Source organism: Chiloscyllium plagiosum, unplaced genomic scaffold, assembly GCF_037043375.1.
Source record: "Chiloscyllium plagiosum isolate Xiang-an unplaced genomic scaffold, Cpla_swu_hap1 HiC_scaffold_9, whole genome shotgun sequence".
Classification (NCBI taxonomy): domain Eukaryota; kingdom Metazoa; phylum Chordata; class Chondrichthyes; order Orectolobiformes; family Hemiscylliidae; genus Chiloscyllium; species Chiloscyllium plagiosum.
The window spans coordinates 96,734,758-96,758,465 of NW_028270147.1; the positions used below are offsets into that span (position 1 = coordinate 96,734,758).

General features: G+C 45.1%; 1 protein-coding gene across 1 annotated transcript; it reads left to right on the forward strand.

The window, feature by feature from the left end:
• The first annotated feature begins 715 nt into the window (after nucleotides 1-715).
• Nucleotides 716-22,542, forward strand: rgsl1 (regulator of G protein signaling like 1). The gene is made up of 6 exons (XM_043699945.2): nucleotides 716-876; nucleotides 3,563-3,701; nucleotides 5,069-5,193; nucleotides 7,826-7,959; nucleotides 14,096-14,179; nucleotides 22,388-22,542. Exons 1-6 carry the CDS (start codon nucleotides 716-718, stop codon nucleotides 22,540-22,542), a joined length of 798 nt encoding a protein of 265 aa, XP_043555880.2.
• Nucleotides 22,543-23,708: the final 1,166 nt, after the last annotated feature.

Consider the following 23,708-nt stretch of genomic DNA (forward strand, 5'->3'; position numbering starts at 1 on the left):
ACTTTTTTTAAAACGTTTTGCGATTTACATATGAAAGAACTGAAACCAACATTCAGCTCATTACGAGGTCATTCTAAAAGCTGAAAGACTTAACAAACAATCGTGGTCTTTTTCAATATATAATTTCAGTTACATTACACTGTAAACGTTTGCTATAATTTCTGTGTCTTATTCTCCACAATCACCTGATGAAGGAGCAGCACTCCGAAGCAAGTGCTTATACCTGGTGTTGTGAGATTTTTAACTTTGTATGATTCCACAACTGTCACTGCCCACTTCAGCCATCTTCATTGCATCAAAGAAATTCTCCTCTCTGGTTTTGGGCAGTAATTTAAAATCTGTGTTCCTGTCTGTGTACTGACCCTCCCACTGGCATTGACTCTGTTGAAACCCCCCCCCCCAAGATTTTGACCACGTCTATCAAAGCTCCCTTTGATTCCCCCACCACTTTGAGGAGCCCTGTCCTAGATTCTCCAGCCCCTCCACATTTCTGAAGTCCCTAGGCACTGTCTCCTTCGTGCCCCCTCCTGAACACTGCCCTCAACTATTAAGCAAAGTCAGTTCAGGGAAGAGGGCAACTCCCCGAGGAGAGAAAGGATGGAGACCTTGCATGGGGAATGTGAAGGTGAGTGTAACCTTGTAATGAGCTGATCCCCTCCATCCTGCTAACACCTTTCTCGCTCTGCTATTTCCAGACAACTTGGCATCTCGTACCATGACCAGGGTGCCATCCCAGGGCAGCTCCTTCGTTCTCCGAGGGGCCGATTATGTGGACGATTCTGACACCCCCCACTTGAAAAGGCGAATGATGTTCAATCGACAGCTCATCGTCAACTACCTGGTCAATGATTTGCACTTCTGCATGGAGATCGAGCAGTAAGTGGTTGCAAGAGTGGGCATCTGGATAACTGCTTGCCTGGTGATGATGTCCACTGGGTGAAGGTGGAGGGATGAATGCTTAATATTGGTGCATGTTTGTGCACGGTGCTGAATAATTTACTGCCTGTCCCTAGTTGCCCCTTGAGAAGGTGGGGTGAGCTGCCTTCTTGAATCGCTGCAGTCCATGTGCTGTAGGTAGACCCACAATTCCCTTAGACAGAGAATTCCAGGAATTTGGCCCAGCAATAGTGAAGACATAGTGATGAATTTCCATCTCAGGATGATGAGTTGCTTGGAGGGAGACTCGCAAGGGGGGTGGTGTTCCCATGTATCTGCTACCCTTGTCCTTGGAAGTGGTTGTGAGTTTGGAAAGTGCTGTCTATAGATCTTTGGTGAGTTTCTGCAGTGCATCTTGTAAATAGTATGTACTGCTGCTACTGAGCATTGATGGTAGAGAGAGTGGATGTTTGTGGATGTGGTGCCAATCAAGTGGCTGATTTGTCTGGATGGTGTTGAGCTTCTTGAGTGTTGCTGAGCTGCACTCATTCAGGCAACTGGGGAGGATTCTGTCACACTCCTGGCTTGTGCTTTGTGGACAGGCTTTGGGGAGTCAGGAGGTGAATTACTTGCCACAGTATTCCTAGCCACTCACTTTCTCTTGCAGCCAATGCATTTATGTGGTGAGCCCAACTGAGTTTCTGGTCAATGGTAATCCCCAGGAAGTTAGTAGTGGGTGATTTAGTGATGGTAACAGCATTGAATATCAAGGGGTGTTGATTAGATTATCTTTTATTGGACATGATCATTGCCTAACACTTGTGTTGTGCGAATGTTACTTGCCACTTGTCAGCCCGAGCCTGGATATTGTTCAGATTTTGTTGCATGAGAAGGTGGACAGCTTCAATATCTGTGGTGTTGTAATATTGCTGAACATTGTACAATCATTGGCGAACATCCTCACTTCTACCAATGATGGAGGGAAGGTCATTGATGAAGCAGTTGAAGATGGTTGGGATGGGCGGCATGGTGGCACAGTGGTTAGCACTGCTGCCTCACAGCGCCAGAGACCTGGGGTTCAATTCCCGACTCAGGCGACTGACTGTGTGGAGTTTGCACGTTCTCCCCGTGTCTGCGTGGGTTTCCTCCGGGTGCTCCGGTTTCCTCCCACAGTCCAAAGATGTGCAGGTCAGGTGAATTGGCCATGCTAAATTGCCTGTAGTGTTAGGCAAGGGGTAAATGTAGGGGTATGGGTGGGTTGCGCTTCGGTGGGTCGGTGTGGACTTGTTGGGCCGAAGGGCCTGTTTCCACACTGAAAGTAATCTAATCTAATCTAATCTAAGGACACTACCCTGAGGAACTCCTGCAGAGTTGTCCTGGAGCAGAGATGACTGACTTCTAACACTGCTCCCCTCAAATACTTCCAGGACAGCTACAGCACAAGATTAGATACACAGTAAAGCTTCCTCTACAATGACCCATAAGACCATAAGTTACAGGAGCAGAATGAGCCCATCAAGTCTGGTCCGCCATTTGATCGTGGTAATTTGTTTCTCAACTCCATTCTCCCTGTAACTTTGATCCCCTTACTAATCAAGAACATAATTAGTTCTGACTTAAATACACTCCATGATTTGGCCTCTACAGCCCTGTCCAGCAATGAGCTCCACAGATTAACCACCCTTGGACTGAGGCATTTCTCCTCATCTCAGCTCGAAAGGTTGTCCCTTCATTCTGAGGCTGTGCCCTTGGGTCTGAGTCTCTCCTACTAGTGGAAACACTTTCTCTACGCCCACCCTATCCAGGCCTCTCAGCATTCAGTCAGTTTCAATCAGATCCCCCCTCATCCTTATAAACTCCATTGAGTGCAGACCCAGAGTCCTCAACCACTCCTCATATGACAAGCTTTTCATCCCTGGGATCATTCCTGTAAACCTTTTCCCTCCAATGACCGCCCATCCTACCTTAGATAAAGGGCCCAAAACTATTCATCATATTCTAAATATAGTCCAACCAGAGCAACGTACAGCTTCAGCAGTACATCTCTGCCCCTGTGTTCTAGCTGTATTGCAGTGAATACTAACATTGAGTTTACCTTCCTAAATACCAACCGAACCTAAATTTAACCTTGAATCCTTTGTATGTCAGATATCCAAAGCCTTTCCCAGTTTATAAACCAATCTCTGCCTCTACTCTTCCTACCAAATTGCATAACCTCGCACGTTCCCGCATTATATTTCATCTGCCCATTCTCTGAGCCTATCCAAGTCCTTCAACATCTTCCCCGCCTTCTTCAACACCTGTCCTTCCATGTGTCATCTGGAAACTGAGGAACAAGAGCCTCAGTTCCTTTGTCTACACCGTTAATGTACAACGTGAATAGGTGTAGTCCCAACATGGACCCCTACAGGTCGCCACAGGATAAAGTTCCTCTACATTGTCATGGGAGTTTTTGATGGAGACAGGGAGTTAGACACAGAGTAAAGCTCTCTCTGTACGGTACCTATCAAACACTCGCAGGACAGGGACAATCTGGGGTTAAACACAGAGTAAAGCTCCCTCTGCACTTTCCCCATCAAACACTCCCAGGATAGGGACAGCATGGGGTTAGCTACAGAATGAAGCTGTGCTTGAAAATGATTTGTTTCAGTGCTGGTTACTCTGTTCCATGTCTCTGCTTTCTCAGCTATGTGAAACGGGCAGAAGCTGCAATCGTCATGGCTCGAGTGGGACTGCACGATGAGATTTACGAAGGGTTGCTCAGGGCAAAAGTGGAAATGATCATCAGACTCTTTCTGCACGCGGACACGCTGCCGAGGCTCAGGGTAAGCACCGTCAGCCTGGGCTGAAGGGCCTTGCTGCTGTCTCAGCTTATTAACTTAGGGTGGCATGGTGGCTCACTGGTTAACATAGCTGTCTCACAGCGCCAGGGACCCGGCTTCGATTCCAGCCTCGGGCGACTGTGTGGAGTTAGCATATTCTCCCCGTGTCTGCATGAGTTTGCTCTGAGTGCTCCAGTTTCCTCCCAAAGTCCAAAGATGTGCAGGTCAGGTGGATTGGCCGTGCTAAATTGCCCCAAAGTGTTCAAGGATGTTTAGGTTAGGTCACGGGTATAGAATAATGGGGTTGGATTGGTGTGGACTTGGGCTGAAGGGCCTTTTTCCACACAGTAGGAATTCTGTGAACGCTGAGACCGCGTTCACAGGGGCCTGCCTCCTTCATCACTGTGAGGGTCAGCACCTTCAGACAGACCATTGAGCCTGCTCCATCATTCAGTCCCATCATACACCACCCCCCCCCCCCCCGAGCCAGGGCTAGCACCAAAATCATGGGACCCACTGTTCCCTCACCTCCTACCGGATCACCCTAATTGAGTGCAAGTTCGTGGCATAAAATAATGTGAAATTTCAAGCAATTGTTATAGTGCACATGGAGGCCATTCTGCCCAACCTGTCTGGCCTGGCTGTCTGAATGAGTGTCATTCTCCTGCCTTCTCCCTGTCACCCTGCACATTGTTCCTTTTCAAATAACAGTCTCATTCCCTTCGGAATGTTTCAATTGAAGCTGCCTCCACCACACTCTCAGGCAGTGCATTCCACACCTTAACCACTCACTGGCTGAAAATGTTTTTCCTCATCTCACTTTTTTGTCCCTTTTCCTGATTACTTTCAATCTGTGTCCTCTCGCTCTCAATCCTTCCATGAGTGGGAACATTTTCTCCCTGTTTACTCTATCCAGACCCCTCCTGATTTTGAATTCCTCAATCACATCTCCTCTCAGCCTTCTCTTCTCCAAGAAAGACAGTCCCGACTTCTCCAATCTATCTTTACAGCTGCCGTTCCTCATCTATGCAATCTTTCATTTTATTAAGTATACATTGTTCTCCTTTTCTTTATCAGTTTCTTTGTCCTGCTTTGTTCAATTCTAAAATTATCCCAATCCTCAGGCTTCCAGCTTTCTTTGGAAACTTTATAAGCCTCATTTAATGCTTTATATAACTCCCTTTGTTCGTCATGGTTCTCTTGTTTTTCCCTGTGAGTATTTCATATCTGGCGCCCTTCATCCCCAGACGGGATCCTTTTGGGAATCCAATGGGGTTGGTTGGTCAAGGGGATGGAGCACCCTTTGAGGTCTGAGGCACCTGATGGAAACCATGTCTTGTGTGTGACGTTGGCGTTTTCTTTCCGGGAAGGTGAATATCACAGACTATGAGAAAGACAGAGTCATTATGAGCAGCCGCCATGGCAAACTGGAGCCGGATCTGTTCCACCAAGCACGGATGACTATCATCCTCCCTCTGCTTTACTTCTGGAGAAGGTCAGTTCTCTCACCGCAAGAAGGGTCTCACAGTGTGATGATGCAATGGCTTTACGAGGTGTATTTTGTCCTGATTGCTTTTAAGAGAGAGATTGAACAAGAGGCGTCCAGCAGTCTGTGGTCACATAAACAGCTTGCGAGGCCTTGGGGTGTTTTTTTTTAAGATGGACCAATAGAATCAACCTGGATGGGTGTGACCAGACTCAAGGGCCAGAAATTTTAGATTTTTTTAGTATTTTAGGCTTAGCTTTAAGCAGTTGCTGTTGGTGTCTTAACAGGGCAGAAGCTGCAGTAAATGTCTCCTGACTGCTACTCTCTCTGAGTTTTCACTTGATATTTTTTCTCCCTCTCTCTGCTGCTGCTGGATTATACGTGAGACAATCTGTTTTTGTATTTGCCTTTTTGCCAAGGGGTGTATTTATGGGATGTTACGAAGTGGAACTGTTAATTAGTAATAGTTCCTGAATCTACCATTCTGATAAATTTACCAATGGAGTTGTTACTCTAAATTCCTTATTTTTGTTTTTGTATTTTAACTATCGTGTTTAAATAAATTGTTTTGCTTAACATCAAGTAGTAGACCAGACGTTCTGCATCTGGGACACAGCACTTTCAAATAAGTAAAGGTTCAGGTCTAGGCTACCTTCTTAATATATTTGGAGAGGATCTGGTCTGGTCCATAACAACAGCAACACTGGATCCACTGGAGAGTGCCAGTGCGATGCTGGCACCAGGGCCAATATCACTGCACTTGGTATTGCTCTGGGCATATGGGTTCAAATCCCACCTTCGCACCTGACGGAATTCCAGTTGAGTGCATGAATCTGAAATTGGAAGCCAATCTCAACGATGGTGATCGTGATGATTGCAGCATTGACTTGCTTTGATTTCCTTCCCTGAGGAAAGGGAACTTTTTATGCGGTCTGGCCTCTGTGAGAGTCCAGACCCACAGCCATGCTGTTGACTCCAAACTCTGCTCTGGATATGGCCCAGCAAGGCCACAGTTCAGTGGCAACTAGGGGCGGGCAACAAATGCTGGCCTTGCCCATAACCCATTTTAAAAAAAAAAACTCCTTGGAATTGGCATTTGGGCAGCTCTCAGCACAGGTCTTCATGCTACATGGCATTTGAAATGGCAGCCGAATGCCAGCCACATGCCTCCTCTAAGTGAGAGAGATAGTTTTTTTGTAAATATATTTATTAGCAAATTTTGTTTAACTTTACAAACATATAAAATTATTGAAAAATACAATCAATAACAAATATCAGTATAATAAAAAGAAAACAAACACAAAAACAATACAATTACTGTCTCCTAACTGTTAACCTACCCTCTAATACAAAACAAACCCTAACACTGTGCAAAGCAACACCAAAAAAAGAAAGAAAAGCAAAAAAAAATGCAGAATACAGAACAGCTATGCTCAGCGCAAAGCTCCCAAACAGAGGAACGGGAGCATTGTATATATACCCGTATTAACTCAGGAGGCCCCCTCCAGGGCCCAGGGCTTGACAAATCTAACCATCCTGGTTAAACAAATGCCCGAGTTAAGATAACTAACAAATCTGTTTCCAAATAACTCAAGTAGGGCTGCCATGTCTTATAAAAATGGCCTGTTGTGTGGTGCACCATGTTTGTAAAAATGTCCAAGGGAATGTGCTCCATAATTAATTTTGGCCATCCCAGCAAGCCCGGTGGGTTGAGAGAGACAGTTAACTTTCAATAGTTGCTTGAAGCTGGCTGTGGAAGCTTTTATTCCTCTACAAGCTGGGGTTCTCTTCCTGCTTCCAGAATTCCATGTGAGATCATCTATTTTACTGAATTTGTTTTTACCAAGAGAGTGTGTTTATGGGATGTCTCTATGGGATGGTTGCTGTTTAGCAGTGAAATAATCTATTATTCTGTGAAGTTTTTTTCCAATAGAGTTAAGTTATTGCAGTTCTTCTTTCTTTTGTTTGTATTTTAACTAGAGGGAAAGAGTGTGTTTTGCTTTGAGCCTGGTCATCTGACCAATTAAATTGCATCTGGAACACATCTGGAAAAATAAGAAAAAGCCAGTGGCTAGGCTATCTTCTTAAAGTGGGACAAAGTGAGGACTGCAGATGCTGGAGACCAGAGTTGAAAAAATGTGGTGCTGGAAAAACACAGCAGGCTTGTGTCCGAAACGTCGATTCTCCTGCACCTCGGATGCTGCCTGGCCTGCTGTGTTTTTTCAATTATCTTCTTAAGGTGACCAATCTGACAGTGCAGCACTCCTTCAGTACTCACCTGTCTGCATTATGAGTCCCAGTGAAGTTTGAACATGTAACCTTCAGGACACTTTGGAAGTGCTGAGCCATGTTTTAGTTTTATTATTCATTTTGTGGGATGCGGGGGTCGCTGGCTGGGCCACCATTTATTGCCCATACCTAGTTGCCTTTGAGAAGGTGGTGGTGAGCTGCCTCCTTGAACCGCTGCAAGTCTACCTGACGTGGGTTGACACACAATGCCATTAGGGAGGGAATTCCAGGATTTTTGAAAATATCCGGTACTTGTAAAGGGTATGTGAGAGGGGGAGTGATAGACTCCCGAATGTTTTCGTCAGAGATAGACATCTTCATCTCTCTCTTTCTCTGTCTGTCCTTGTCACAGATTCTGTGTAATGAATGCTTGGAGGATATTTGGGAAACCTAGGCCTCCATGGAAGAAGGAGTCCTCATCTCCAAATTATCTCTATCCATCTCTTCAATATATGCTGAGTGACTTGGTGCCTCAGTATACTTCAGGTCAGCATCACCCCAAGAATGAATGGCAAAGATTAAATCAGTTTGAACTGAATCATTGAAATTAGTTTGCACCTCAGTCATTCTGTTTTCTTTTTCTGACTCAGTGGCTGAAAAATGTATTAGTCTACCTTCCATTCTACGTCACCTCATTCTGCAACCCCCTTGCACACCCCACCGTCTGCCTGCCATGAAACTGGGCCAGGAGGCTCTGCTTTGTTTTTTGACTGTAATCATTTGACACAAAGCCTTTGGCTGGCACCATTCCATTGTCAGTCACAGGGTCAAATAAAAGAGTCATGTGGAGCTTGAAAAGTCATAGACTGACACTCCTATCTGAGTGTCGATGGCGTCAATGTAGAGGAAGGTTTACTTTGTATTGAACCCCCCCATGCTGTCCCTGTCCTGGGTGTGTTTGATGGGGACAATGTAAAGGGAGCTTTACTCTGTATCTAACCCCATGCTGTCCCTGGCCCTGGAAGTATTTGATGGAGACAATGTAGAGAGAGGTTTACTCTGTATTTAACCCCATGCTATCCCCGACCTGGCAGTGTTTGATGAGGACATTGTAGAGAGAGCTTTACATTGTATCAAATCCTATGCTGTACATGTTTTGGGAATGTTTGATGAGGACATTGTAAAGGCAGCTTTCCTCTGTATCTAACCCCGTGCTGTCTCTGTCCTTCAAGTATTTGATGGAGAAAGTGTAAAGAAACCTTTACTCTGTTTCGAATCCCATGCTGTATATGTCCTAGGAGTGTTTGTTGGGGACAGTATAGAGGAAGCTTTACTCTGTATTTAACCTGATGCTGTACCAGTCCTGGAAGTGTTTGATGGGACAGTGTTAAAATATAGAAACATTTGGAAATCTATGACCTTTCTTCAGAACTGGGAAAAGTGATTGATGTACCAGACTTGGAGCAGCTCAAGAATCAAGGGGCAAATGGGGAAACATCCAACAAATATCACTGGAGAAAAGGTCCGAGGGAAAGTAATGGACAATTTCAGGATGGCAACCCGTAACTAGTGGAGTACCGCTGGGATCAGTGCTGAGGCTTCAATTATTTACAATATACAGTGATTTGGATGAGGGAAGTGAATGTATAATCACCTAATTTGTGGATGACACAAAAAAATAGGTGGGAAGGCAAGTGGTGAGGATGATGCAAAGAGGGATATTTGGCAGGTTAAGCGACTGAGCAAAAACTTGGCAAATGGAATATAATATGGGAAGGAGTGAGGTTATGCACTTTGGCCAGAACAATAGAAGTGTTGAATGTTATTTACATGGGGAAAGACTGCAGAAAACTATGGAACAGAAGGGTTTGAGCGTCCTTGTATATGAATCATAAAAAGGCGAGCATACAAATTCAACATGGAATAGGGACGGCAGATAAAATGTTGGCCTTTATTTAAAGAAGGGAGGTTTTGCTTAAAAACTGTATTACTCAGACCACAGCTGGAATACTGGAAACAGTTTTACGGCCTTTATGTGAGAGAAGATGGTGTCGGAGGCAATTGAAGGTTGACTTTAATAATACCGGGTAAAGAGGGACTGCCTTATGAGGAGAGATTGAGTAGGTTGGGCTTGTATTCAATGGAATTTAGAAGAATGAGAGGAGACCTAATTTAAACATAGAGGATTCTTGCAGGATTTGAGAGAGTAGATGTGAAAAGGTTGTTTCTCCTTGTGGGAGAATCTCGGACCAGAGGACATCATCTGAGAATAAGGGGTCATTTGTTTAAGGTAGAGATGAGAAGAAAGTGATCAGATGGTAGTGAATCTGTAAAATTCTTCACCACAGAGGGCTGTCGAGGCTGGGTCATAAAGTATGTTCAAGGCTGAGATAGATCTTTAATCAGGAAGGAATCAAAGGTTATGGGGAAAAGGCAGGAAAGTGGAGTTGGGGGTGATCAGATCAGACGATCTCATTCAATGGTTGAGCAGACTTGATGGGCTGAATAGCCTACCTGTGGCTAATGGTCAGATCAAATAGGAACAGGTGTAGACCATTTAGCCCATTGAGTACACTCATTCAGTGCAGTCATGAGTAATCTTGAGACCTACCTCCACTTTCGAGATCACTCGTCGTGTCCTTTGGTTTTGTGACAAATGCTCTGTCTCCCTCAGCCTTACACAGATTCAGTGATGGGGCATCTGTGACCCTCTGGGTGATTCACAACCTTCTGAGTGAAGAGAGTTCCCCTCATCTCAGTCTCTGAAGTGATCATCCCCCTCGCCCCGTGTTTTGGACTCTCCTGACCAATGGAAACGGTCGCTGTGTCTACCCTCTGTTTCACAGCCTTGTAGGTTTCTGTATGATCACCTCTCATCCCTCGCCCCTTCAGAGAGTCCTCTTTTACGCAGCCTGTGTCACCATAGGGAGGAGACCCTCACCTCAGTGGCCAATATAGTGAGCATTCACTGCTGTGTCTCCACTGCACATTTTCTCCTCTAGGGTCAAACTCAACACAGCACTCCAGATGTTCTCTCATAAAAAGCTGGTACATCCGTAGTGGACCCCACCCTCTTTATTCCTGTACTCTGCTGTCCTTGCATAAGCAGCCATTTTGTCGTCTGTCTTCCTGTCTTCCTAATAGTTTGCTGTACCAATTTTCACAAGTCTCAAAGGGGAGGCAGAGCTGGTACTAAATAGAGTCACAGAGATGTACAGCATGTACACTTTGGTCCAACTCATCCAGGCCGACCAGATATCCTAACCTAATCTAGTCCCTTTTCCCAGCACTTGGCCCATATCTCTCTAAACCCTTTTTATTCATATACCCATCCAGATGCCTTTTAAATGTTGTAATTGCATTAGCCTCTATCATTCCTCTGGCAGCTCATTCCATATACGCACCACCCTCTGTGTGAAAAAGTTGCCCCTTAGGTTCCCTTTTAAATATTTCCCCTCTCACCTTAAACCTATGCCCTCTAGTTCTGGACTTCCCCTAGCCCAGGGAGAAAGATGTTATCTGTTTATCCTATCCAAGCCCTTCATGAATATAGGAACCTCCATAAGATCACCCCTCATCCTCTGACATTCCAGGGAAAATAGCCCCAGCCTATTCAGCCTCTCTCTATAGCTCAAACCCTCCAACCCTGGCAACCTCCTTGTAAATCTTTTCTGAATCCTTTCAAGTTCAAACCAATGATGGAGTACTACAAAAGGAGATAGGAGTAGCAGAAATAAAGAAACATAAGATATATTTGGGAATGTTATAAATGGAACAACAGAAACATCAGAAACTGCTGTATTTTGCAATGGATTCTGATCTGAGGTTGAGTCAAAAAGACTGAAGTGTCTCACTGATGTGGGTTTGCCTCCAACAGCTTATTTTACTTCAGGTGGCAATGCTTGTTATCTTGTTATGTCTTCTGATCCATATGCTATGGTATGAGAGACTATGGATATTATGGTATTGAAGAATCCAACAAAGAACAAGAAACAATACAGCACAGGAACAGCCCTTCGGCCCTCCAAGCCTGCGTGAACACATATTGCCCTTCCATACTAAAACTGTCTTCACTTACAGGATTCATATCCCTCGATTCCCTTAATATTCATGCATTCCTCCCGGTGCTTCTTAAATGCTGCTATTGTATCTGCTTCCGCCACCTCCTCTGGCAACGCGTTCTAGGCACTCACCACCCTTTGTGCGAAAATGCAGACATTACAGGTGTGTGGTGAAAGTACACACATTACATTTTCGATACATATGTTAAAAAAAAAGGATAACTTGGGAAATGGTAGGGCCACTCAAGGATAAAGGAGGGAACTTGTGCTTGGAGGCAGAGGATGTAAGGGAAGTCCTAACTGAGTACTATGTGTTGGTATTCACCCAGGAGAAGAACATGGAAGATAATGAGATTTGTGTGGAGCATGCTAATATGCCAGGGCGTATTGAGATCAAGAGAGAAGTGGTATTGGGTCTCTTGAAGGATATTAAAGTGGATAAGCCCCCAAAGCCTGATGGTGTTTACCCCATGTTATTGAGAGAGGCAAGAAAGGAGATAGGAACTGACATGTTACAACTAATGATTTATATACAAACATTGCATTCCTCAGACACATTGGTGTCTTGGCTAACATGGAACATTACAACAGAGCAGCATGCTTCCAGTAGAGTGCCATGCTTCAAGTGACCCAAGATAAGATGGAGTCTGAGACGTTTCTGTCCTCCGGTTGCTTGCTGTGATCTAGGGACGATGCCATGAGTGTGTCTCTTAAAGGTATGCCGACTCTGAGAAACAATAACAACACCATTCTTCAGTGGTCACTGGAACATCATCACACGCCAAAGACAGGAAGGTCAGTGCAAGCAAGATGGAGAACAACTTTGGAAGATGATGAGAAGTTCAAGGTGCTGCTTTAAGAACCGAATGGAGGCATTCTGCATGGCCAGTCCACGTTGCCTTTTCATCCTGTGTAGAAAACAGAACAACACGGGGCTGCAATCAGTCATAAACTGTAGTCTCATCTGGGCCTTGGGCAGCATGGAGAGATGGCCCAAAAGGATAGTTGTTACATCTTCCTGGATAGGGAACGGTGGGGTTTTAGGGGTGAAAGAGGAGTGGACCAGAATGTCATGGAGGGAGCATTCCCATCAGAATGCTGAGCGGGGCAGATTCATGTACACAGATCTTTGAAAGTTGCCACCCAGGTAAATAGTGCGGTGAAGAAGGCAGATGGCGTACTGGCTTTTATTGGTAGAGGAATTGAGTTCCGGAGTACTGAGGTCTTGTTGCAGTTGTATAAGACTCTAGTGCGGCCGCATCTGGAGTATTGTGTGCAGTTTTGGTCGCCATACTATAGGAAGGATGTGGAGGCACTGGAACTGGTGCGGAGGAGGTTTACCAGGATGTTGCCTGGTATGGTAGAAAGGTCGTATGAGGAAAGGCTGAGGCACTTGGGGTTGTTTCCATTGGAGAAAAGAAGGTTTAGGGGTGACTTGATAGAGGTGTACAAGATGATTAGGGGTTTAGATAGGGTCGACAGTGAGAATCTTTTTCCACGTATGGAGTCAGCTATTACGAGGGGGCATAGCTTTAAATTAAGGGGGGGTAGGTATAGGACAGATGTTAGGGGTAGATTCTTTACTCAGCGAGTCGTGAGTTCATGGAATGCCCTGCCAGTAGCAGTGGTGGACTCTCCCTCATTATGGGCATTTAAGCGGGCATTGGATAGGCATATGGAGGATAGTGGGCTAGTGTAGGTTAGGTGGGCTTGGATCAGCGCAATATCGAGGGCCGAAGGGCCTGTACTGCGCTGTATTCTTCTATGTTCTATGTTCTATATGTTCTATATGGAGTCAGCATCATGGTAGAGCCGATGGCAATGTTGGATGGTGAAATGTCTTTTATACGTTGTAATTGCATCCACATCCATCACTTCTCCTGGAAGCTCATTCCACACACGAACTGCTATCTGTGTGAAAACAATTGCCCCTCATGTCTTTTCTAAATCTTTCTCCCTTCACCTTAAATATATGTCCCTTAGACTTGAAATCCCCCACCTTAAGGAAAATCGACCTGCCGTTCACCTTATTTGTACACCTCGTGATTTTATAAACCTCTACAAGGTCACCTCTCAACCTCCTATGTTCCACTGAGAAAAAGGTCCCAGTGTATCCTAAAAATTCAAACCCTCCATTTCCAGCAAGTCTCTTCTGAAACCTCTCCAGATTTATAATATCCATCCTATAACTGGGCAAGTAGAACTGGACACAGTATTCAAGAAGAGACCTCACCACCGTCCTGCACAACTTCAACATGACGTCCCAACTCATATATTCAAAAGATCTGAGCAATGAAGGCAAGCATTCTAAATGCCTTCTTAACCACCTTCTATACGTCATGCAAAAATAATGTACGTGAAGGCTGGGAACACGGAGAACCTGATTGGTTTCCCTTGTTTCCAGTGAGAGTGGGAGGGAAAGAGATGGCGTTGAGGGAGATATATTTTAATGTGAACCTGTATTGTTTAGGCCTTTAGTACACAGCGATATCATGTAAACACAGTTGGACAGAGTCAGCACTTGGTCACAATCCTTAGTCTAGTGTGAAATGTTCTAATGTGAGATGGTTCTAGTGACTGTGCTATCGTTTTGAGTCACTGTTGGCTCATCTGTTTTCTAGAGGAGTTCCCGACACTCCGGTTCTCACTGTCCAAGGGGATCCAGTTACTGATTCCTCAGGAGAAGGATGAGACCCAGACTGCAGGTGAGACCCAGTCCTGAGCCGGCCATAATTTGGAATTCTGCTCAGATTGGCCTTTTATGGAGGCAGGGTTCCCGCTTGGAATAAGAACATAAAGGCTCAGCACATCAGGGAGGGACCTTATTTATAATGTTAATGTTTTGAGTGGACTGTGACTCTGCTTCAGAACTTCAAAGGACTGAGCTCTGGGACTCTGTGGAAATAACATCCACCTTCCCTTCCAGTGTCCCTGGTTTGGAATAGATATTTTCCAAATCAACCTGTTCAGAGACGTCATGACACCCCTCCGGAGCAGGTGGGACTTAAACCCAGGCCTCCTGGCTCAGAGGAGGACACTGGCATTGTGCCATGAGGGCCCTCCTGGTCTTGGCAAGATATGTCTGAACATGTTGATCAGAAGATGTCATAACACACCTCTGGCACAGGGACCTCAACCCAGGCCTCCTGGTCCGGGGGGTGGTAAAGATACTGCGCTCCTGGTCCGGGGGGTGGTAAGGATACTGCGACTGAGCCACAATTTGACCCACCTCAACTTTGACCCACCTCAACTTACACCTGTCTAGAGGAGATGGGACTTGTCCCCAGCCCTCCCAGTACAGAAGTACCTGGTTAGGTTCAGTTGTCAGCAGCTGCCCTTTATAAATCCACGCTGATTCTCTCTGATCCCTTTATAAATCCAATGATTCTCTCTGGTCACTGTCTGAATGTTTTCAAGGTGTTGCTTAATGTAATTGCCGAGCAATATATATATAAGATTTGTTTGTTTCCCTCTTGCACCTTTTGTAATTAGCAGAGTAACAGGTATAAATTTGAAATGAAAGATCAGATTTAGTTTGATTTTTTCTGTGTGTTTCTGTCACACTCTCTCTCTCGCTGTTTCTATAAGACCATTAGACATAGGAGCAGAAATTAGGCCATTCAGCCCATCGAGTCTGCTCCGCCTTACAATCATGGCTGATAGGTTTCTCAACCCCATTCTCCCACTTTCTCCCCATAACCCTTGATCCCCTTGATACTCAGAACCTATCTATCTCAGTCTTAAATATACTTAATGACCTGGCCTCCACAGACTTCTGTGGTAATGAATTAGATAGATTCACCACTCTTTGGCTGAAGAAGTTTCTCTTTATCTCCATCCTAAAATGTCTTCCCTTCGCTCGAAGGCTGTGCCCCTAGTCTCTCCTACCAATGGAAACATCTTCACAACATCTACTTGGTCCAGTCTTCTTTAAGTTTCAATTTGATTCTCTCTCACCTTCTAAACTTCATCTATTATAAACCCAGAGTCCTCAAACATTGCTCATATGTTAAGCTTTTCATTCCTGAGTCAATTATCGTGAACCTCCTCTAAACACCGTCCAGAGCCAGTACATCCTTGCTGAGATATGGGGCCCAAGATTGCACACAATACTTCAAATGTGGTCTGACCAGAGCCTGATAGAGCCTCAGAAGTACATCCCTGCTTTTATAGACAATAGGTGCAGGAGTAGGCCATTCAGCCCTTTGAGCCTGCACCGTCATTCAATATGATCATGGCTGATCGTTCCTAATCAGTATCCTCTTCCTGCCTTATCTCCATAACCCTTGATTCCACTATCTTTGAGAGCTCTATCCAACTCTTTCTTAAATGAATCTAGAGACTTGGCCTCCACTGCCCTCTGGCATAGAGCATTCCACACAGCTACTACTCTCTGGGTGAAGAAGTTTCTCCTCATCTCTGTCCTAAATGGTCTACCACGTATTTTTAAGCTGTGTCCTCTGGTTCGGCACTCACCCATCAGCGGAAACATGTTTCCTGCTGCCAGAGTGTCCAATCCTTTCATAATCTTATATGTCTCAATCAGATCCCTCTCAGTCTTCTAAACTCAAGGGTATACAAGCCCAGTCACTTCAGTCTTTCAGTGTAAGGTAATCCCGCCATTCCAGGAATTGACCTCGTGAACCTACGCTGCACTCCCTCAATAGCCAGAATGTGTTTCCTCAAATTTGGAGACCAGAACTGCACACAGTACTCCAGGTGTGGTCTCACCAGGGCCCTGTACAGCTGCAGAAGCACCTCTTTGCTTCTATACTCAATTCCTTTTGTTATGAAGACCAGCATGCTATTAGCCTTCTTCACTACCTGCTGTACCTGCATGCTTGCCTTCATTGACTGATGTACAAGAACACCCAGATCTCTCTGTACTGCCCCTCTACCTAAATTGATTCCATTGAGGTAGTAATCTGCCTTCCTGTTCTTGCCACCAAAGTGGATAACCATACATTTATCCACATTAAACTGCATCTGCCATGCATCTGCCCACTCACCTAACTTGTCCAGGTCACCCTGTAATCTCCTAACATCCTCATCACATTTCACCCTGCCACCCAGCTTTGTATCGTCAGCAAATTTGCTAATGTTATTGCTGATACCATCTTCTATATCATTAACATATATTGTAAAAAGCTGCGGTCCCAGCACGGATCCCTGCAGTACCCCACTGGTCACTGCCTGCCATTCCGAAATGGAGCCGTTTATCACTACCCTTTGTTTCCTATCAGCCAACCAATTTTCAATCCAATCTAGTACTTTGCCCTCAACACCATGCGCCCTAATTTTACTCACTAACCTCCTGTGTGGGACTTTATCAAAAGCTTTCTGAAAGTCCAGGTACACTACATCTACTGGATCTCCCTCGTCCATCTTCAGAGTTACATCCTCAAAAAATTCAAGAAGATTAGTCAAGCATGATTTCCCTTTTATAAATCCATGCTGACTCTGTCCTATCCTATTTCTACTATCCAGGTGTGCCGTAATTTCATCCTTTATAATAGACTCCAGCATCTTTCCCACCACTGAGGTCAGACTAACTGGTCTATAATTTCCTGCTTTCTCTCTCCCACCTTTCTTAAAAAGTGGTATAACATTAGCCACCCTCCAATCCTCAGGAACCGACCCCAAATCTATCGAACTCTGGAAAATAATCACCAACGCATTCACAATTTCCCGAGCCACCTCCTTCAGTACACTGGGATGTAGACCATCAGGCCCCGGAGACTTATCAACCTTCAGACCTAACAGTCTCTCCAACACCAAATCCTGGCAAATATAAATTCCCTTAAGTTCGGGTCCTTCAGCCACTGTTACCTCGGAGATTGCTTGTGTTTTCCCCAGTGAACACAGATCTGAAGTACCCATTTAATTCTTCTGCCATTTCTTTGTTCCCGGTAATATATTCCCCTGTTTCTGTCTTCAAGGGCCCAATTTTAATCCTAACCATTTTTTTGCCTTGCACATACTTAAAAAAGCTTTTACTATCCTCCTTTATATTATTGGCCAGTTTACCTTAGTACCTCATTTTTCCTCTGCATATTTCCTTCTTAGTAATCCTCTGTTGCTCTTTAAAAGCTTCCCAGTCCTCAGTTTTCCCACTTATCTTTGCTATGTTATACTTTTTCTCTTTTAACTTTATATGTTTCTTTACTTCCCTCGTCAGCCACAGCTGCCCATGCCTCCTCCTGGGATCTTTCTTTCTTTTGGGAATGAACTGATCCTGCAACTTCTGCATTATACACAGAAATATCCGCCATTGTTCCTCCACGGTCATCCCTGCTAAGGTATTGCACCATTGAACTTTGGCCAACTCCTCCCTCATAGCTCCATAGTTCCCTTTATTCAACAGTAGTACTGTCACTTCCCACTGTACCCTCTCTCTCTCAAATTGCAGATTGAAGCTTAATGTATTATGGTCACTACTTCCCAATGGCTCCTTCACTTCGAGGTCTCTGACCAATTCTGGTTCGTTACACAATACCAGATCCAGAATTGCCTTCTCCCTGGTCGGCTCCAGCACCAGCTGCTCTAAGAATCCATCTCTGAGGCACTCCACAAAGTCTCTTTCTTGAGGTCCAATACCATCCTGATTCTCCCAGTCTACCTGCATGTTAAAATCCCCATAACAACTGTAGTAACATCTTTGCGACAGGCCAATTTCAGCTCCTGATTCAACTTACATCCGACATCCAGACTACTGTTTGGGGGCCTGTAGATGACTCCCAAGAGGGTCTTTTTACCCTTAGTATTTCGAAGCTCTATCCACACTGACTCTACATTCCCTGACTCTCGGTCCCCCCGCGCAAGGGACTGAATATCGTCCCTTACCAACAAGGCCACCCCACCCCCTCTGCCCGTCAGTCTGTCCTTACGATATATTCAAGTCCTCTCAAAATAAATGCCAACATTGCATTTGTCTTCCTAACTACAGACTCAACCTGCAGGTTTACCTTGAGTGAATCCTGGATTAGAACTCCAAAGTCTCTTTGTACTTCAGACCTCTCAATTTTCTCCCCATTTCGAAAATAATCCATGCCTCTATTCTTCCTACCAAAGTGCATGACCTCACACTTTCCCACATTGTACTCGATCTGCCACTTTTTTGCCCATTCTCCTAACCTGTCCAAATCCTGCTGCCTCAATGCTACCTGTCCCCCTACCTATCTTTGTATCATCTACAAACGTAGCCAGAATGCCCTCAGTTCCTTCATCTGGATCGTTAATGTATAAAGTGAAAAGTTGCGGTTCCAACACTGAGTCCTGTGGAACACCACTTGTCACCGGCTACCATCCTGAGAAGGACCCTTTTATCCTCACTCTCTGCTTTTTACCAGACAGCCAAGCTTCTAGCCATGCTAGCATCTTCCCTCTAACACCATGGGCCCTTATCTTACTCAGTAGCCTCATGTGCGGCTCCTTGACAAAGACCTTCTTGAAGTCTGGGTAGATAACATCCATTGGTCCAACCTGCTTGTTACTTCCTTAAAAAATTCTAGAAGATTTGTCAGGCATCTCCTCCCCTTTTAATGAAACCATGCTGACTTTGCACTACTTTACTGTACACTTCCAGTATTCAGAAACCTCATCCTTCACAATGGATTCCAGGATCTTACCCACGACCGAGGTTAGGCTAATCGGTCTGTAATTTTCCCTCTTTTGCCCTACTCCCTGTTGAAACAGAGCCGTCATGACAGTGATTTTACAGTCCTCTGGGACCCTTCCTGACTCCAGCGATTTCTGAAAGATCACCAATATTGCCTCCACTATCTCTATCCCTTAGAATTCTGGGGTGTGGTCCATCTGGTCCAGGTTCATTTATCCACCTTCAGGCCCATTCAGTTTTTTCTAGCACATTTGCTTTGGTGACGGCCACCATACTCAGCTCTGCCTCCTCATTCTCTTGAATTTTTTGGACATTACTTGTGTCTTCTACTGTGAAGACTGACGCAAAGTAATTATTCAGTTCCTCAGCCATTTCCTTGTTTCCCACTGTTATCTCCCCAGCATCATTTTCCCAGGGTTCCAAAGTCCACTTCCGCCTCTCATCTGCTCTTTACACATCTAAATAAATTCTTACAGTCTTCCATTATATTACAGGCTAGCTTGTCCTCATATTTAATCTTTTCCCTCCTTATTTCTTTTTTTGTTGCCCTCTGTTGGTCTTTGTAAGCTTCCCAATCCTCTGGTTTCCCACTGCCCTTTTCCACATTAAATGCATTCTCTTTTGCTTTTATGCTGTCCCAGACTTCCCCAGTCAGCCAGGGTTGCCTCATCCTCCCTGTACCATGCTTCCTTTTCCTCGCGATGAATCTCTGCTGTGTCTCCTGAATTACTCCCAGAAACTCCTGCCATTGCTGTTCCTCTGTCTTTCCTGCTCGGCTCCTCTCCCAGTCAATTCTACCCAGCTCCTCCCTCATGCCTCTGAATTTAACTTTATTTACCTGTAGTACCGTTACCTCTGATTCTTTCTCCCTCTCAAACTGCAGAATGAATTCAATCATATTATGATCACTGCGTCCTAAGGGTTCCTTCACTGTAAGCTCCCTTGTCAAGTCTGCCTCATCGCACAACACTAAATCCAGTACTGGCTGTTCCTTAGTGGGTTCCACCACAGGTTTCTCCAAAATGCAATCTCGTAGACATTCCACAAATTCCTTTTCTTGCAATCCACTACCAACCTGATTTTCCCAGTCCACCTGCATATTGAAATCCTCCATGATCACTGACTTTGTCTTGCCTACACATCTTTTTGATCTCCTGTTGTATCTTGCGCCCCAGCTTCTGACTACTATTTGGAGGCCTGTACATAACCCCAACTATAGATTTTTTTTAAACCTCTGCAGTTCCTCAATTCTGCCCACACAGATTCTACACTATCTGACCCAACATCATTTCTTACTATTAATTTAAACTTTTTCTTACCAATAAGACAACCCCACCCCTGCTGCCTATCTTTTTGATAGGATGTATATCCTTGAATATTCAGCTCCCAATCCTGATCCCCTTGCAGCCTTGTCTCCATGATACCCACCACATCATACCTGCCAATTATGATCTGCACCACAAACCCATTTACTTCATTCCTTATACTGCATGCATTCAGATATAACACCTTCAATCCTGTATTAACTGCCCCTCTTCTCATTGTTATTAGTTTGCCCAGTGAGCTTGAAGTTTGATTGCTAACCCTTTCCATACACTCTACCCCCATTTGCGTCTGTGCTGGAGATTTTAATAACCTCTCCTGAGTTCTACACTCTTAGCTCCTTCTTTAATTTAGGTTTTCTAATTTCCTGTATAACTGAACCCTCCCCCCATCCCATATTTCATTTAAAGCCCTGTCTACAGCCATGGTTATGCTATTCGCCAGGATTCTGATCCCAGCACGATTCAAATGAAGACCATCCCATCCAAACAGTTCCCTTCTTCCCCAGTACTGGTGCCAATGTCCCATGAAATCAAACCCATTTCTCCCACACCAAACTTTGAGCCACACCTGCTTAATCTTATTGACTGTTACCTGTTTAATCTTATTGGCCCTGTGCCAATTAGCTCGTGGCTCAGGTAGTAATCCAGAGATTATTACTTTTTTAGTTCTGCTTTTTAATTTAGTTCCAAGCTGTTCATTCTGCCTTAGCAGACCCTCTGCCCTAGTTTTATCTATGTCATTGGACCATTATCTATGTGGACCATGATCACTGGATCTTTACCCTCCCACTCCAAGTTCCTCTGCAGCCCACATGAGATATCCCGAACCCGAACACCAGGGAAACAACACAACCTTTGGGACTCTCGATCCTGGTCACAGAGAACAGTGTCTCTGCCTTGAACTATACTACACCCCCAATTACAACAATATTTCTCTTCTCGTCCCCTCACTCAAATGGTTCCCTGAACCACAGTGCTGTGGTCAGTCGGCTCATCCTCCCTGCAGTCCCCATTCCCATCTTCACAGGGAGCAAAACTCTTGAACCTGTTGGACAAGGACAGGGGCTGAGGGTCCTGTAGCTCTACCTCCTGGATCCCTCTACCTGCCTCACATACAGCCACACCCTCCTGTCCCTGACCACTGGCTGAATTTAAGTTAGTTAACCAAAGGAGTGTGACTGTCTCCTGAAACACAGCATCCAGGTAACTCTCCCCCTTTCTGATGAGTCTCAATGTTTGAAGCTCAGACTGCAGCTCATCAATTCTGAGCTGGAGTTCTTTTCCAGCAACCAACATTTACTGCAGGCATGGTCACTGGGAACCACAATGGGGTCCACCAGCTCTGTCAGGGTCTCTCTTTCTGTTAGTGTCTTGATATACGTTTCAGTGTATATCCTGCTGTCGCGATCTGTTTCTATGCAGTTCTATCAGTGTCTGGGTCTCTCTATCAGTTTCTTTCTCTGTGTTTCTGTCAGTCTCTGTGTTTCTGTCAGTCTCTCTCTCTCTGTCTTTGTGCTTCCGACAGTCTCTCTCGCTTCATGTCTGTCTCTCTCCCCCCCTCTCTCTCTTTGTTGCTGTTTCATTTTTCAGATCTTTTCCCCATCTCTCTTTTGGTCTCTGTGCTGTGTGTGTCTGTGTCTTTGTCTCTCTCTCTCTCTGTCTGTATTTCTCATGGCTCTGTCTGTGTTGTTGTTAAGTGGTTGTGTGGACAATCCACATGGATGTGAACATTGACAGAGCATACACTGTCAGAGACAGGAGCTCAACATAGAGTGATACCAATGCAATTAGCCCTGGTATCCTGAGACACTGTGCTACAGGCCAGAGGGAGCTTCTGTCTCTGGTAGAAATCAGTAAGCGATGTCTTTGTCAGTAGGAGTGTAGCTGCCTCGCCTCACCTTCAGAAAGTTGCGATTCTTCCTCCAACACGTTGTTCAGATTTGTAACTCTCTTTCTCTCTCTCTCTGCAGAGCAAGAGCAAAATGCTGTCCAGGAATCTCAGATCTCTCAAAGTGAGTCAGGAGAGGTGCCATGGGAACAAGCAGAACCCTCTGAGCTCAGCTTAGAGGTGGGGTGGGGGGTTCAAGGAGACAGATGGGCAATGGAAAACGGCTACCGAAGGTAGCAGCCGCTCTGAACTTCTCTGCAACGGCCTCTTTCCAGGGGGCAAAGGGTGACGTGTGTGGAATTCCTCAGTTGTGTGTGCCACAAATGCATTGGGATAGTGTCCAATGCATTTTCTCCCTGTTCCCCCCCAATAGGACGTAGCCAATGCTGTTGTCCAGGCAGTAGGATTCAGGAACACAACTGGGATTCCCCCAGGTGCAGAGTGCCTTTGACTGTACACACATGGCACTGAAAGTGCTGTATGACAACACTGCTGAATTTATCCACAGGACGGGGTCTCGTTTCATTCCATTTATGTCCAGGTGATCTGTGTGATCGCTGACACCATTTCGGGGAGGTATGTGCCCACTATTCTGGCAGCTGCCAGCTCTCTGACATCCTGGGACACTCTTATGTACCTGCTGTGTTGGAGATTCCAGGTGTATTACAAACCTAGTTACCTGGAGGTAGGGGCTATCCATTGTGAGCATGGCTCATGATGTCATTGAGTAACCTGGAATATTAGCCCTTATTCCAAGGGAGTTGGAGTATAAGAACAGGGCAATCTTACTGCCACTGGACAAGGTGAGACCACATGTGGAATATTCTAGAGCAGTTTTTGCCCCCTTATTTCAGAAAACGTATTATTTCCATGGAGGCAGATCAGAGAAGGTTCACTAGGATGATTCCCAGTTATGAGGGATTGTCTTATGAGTAAAGGCTAAATGGGTTGGGGGGTCTACTCACTGTAGCTTAGAGGAATGAGAAGTGATCTCATGAAACATGTAAGATTTTGGATGTACGTTTGCTCGCTGAGATGGAAGGTGTATTTCCAGATGTTTCGTTACCCTACTAGGTAATATCCTCAGTGGGCCTCAGGTGAAGCACTGCTGATAATTCTTGCTTTCTATATATATGTTTGGGTTTCTTTGGGTTGGTGATGTCATTTCTTGTGGTTTTGTCATTTCCTGTGGTGAAGTCAGTTCCTGTTCCTTTTCTCAGGGGCTGGTAGATGGGGTCTAACTTGATGTGTTTGTTGATAGAGTTCCGGTTGGAATGACAGGGTTAAGGCTGACAGGATATTTCCCCTCATGGGAGAGTCCAGAACCAGACCTAGTCTCAGAATAAAGTGGCACCAATTTAAGTCTGAGATGAGGAGGAATTGCTTCTCTCAGCAGTCGTGAG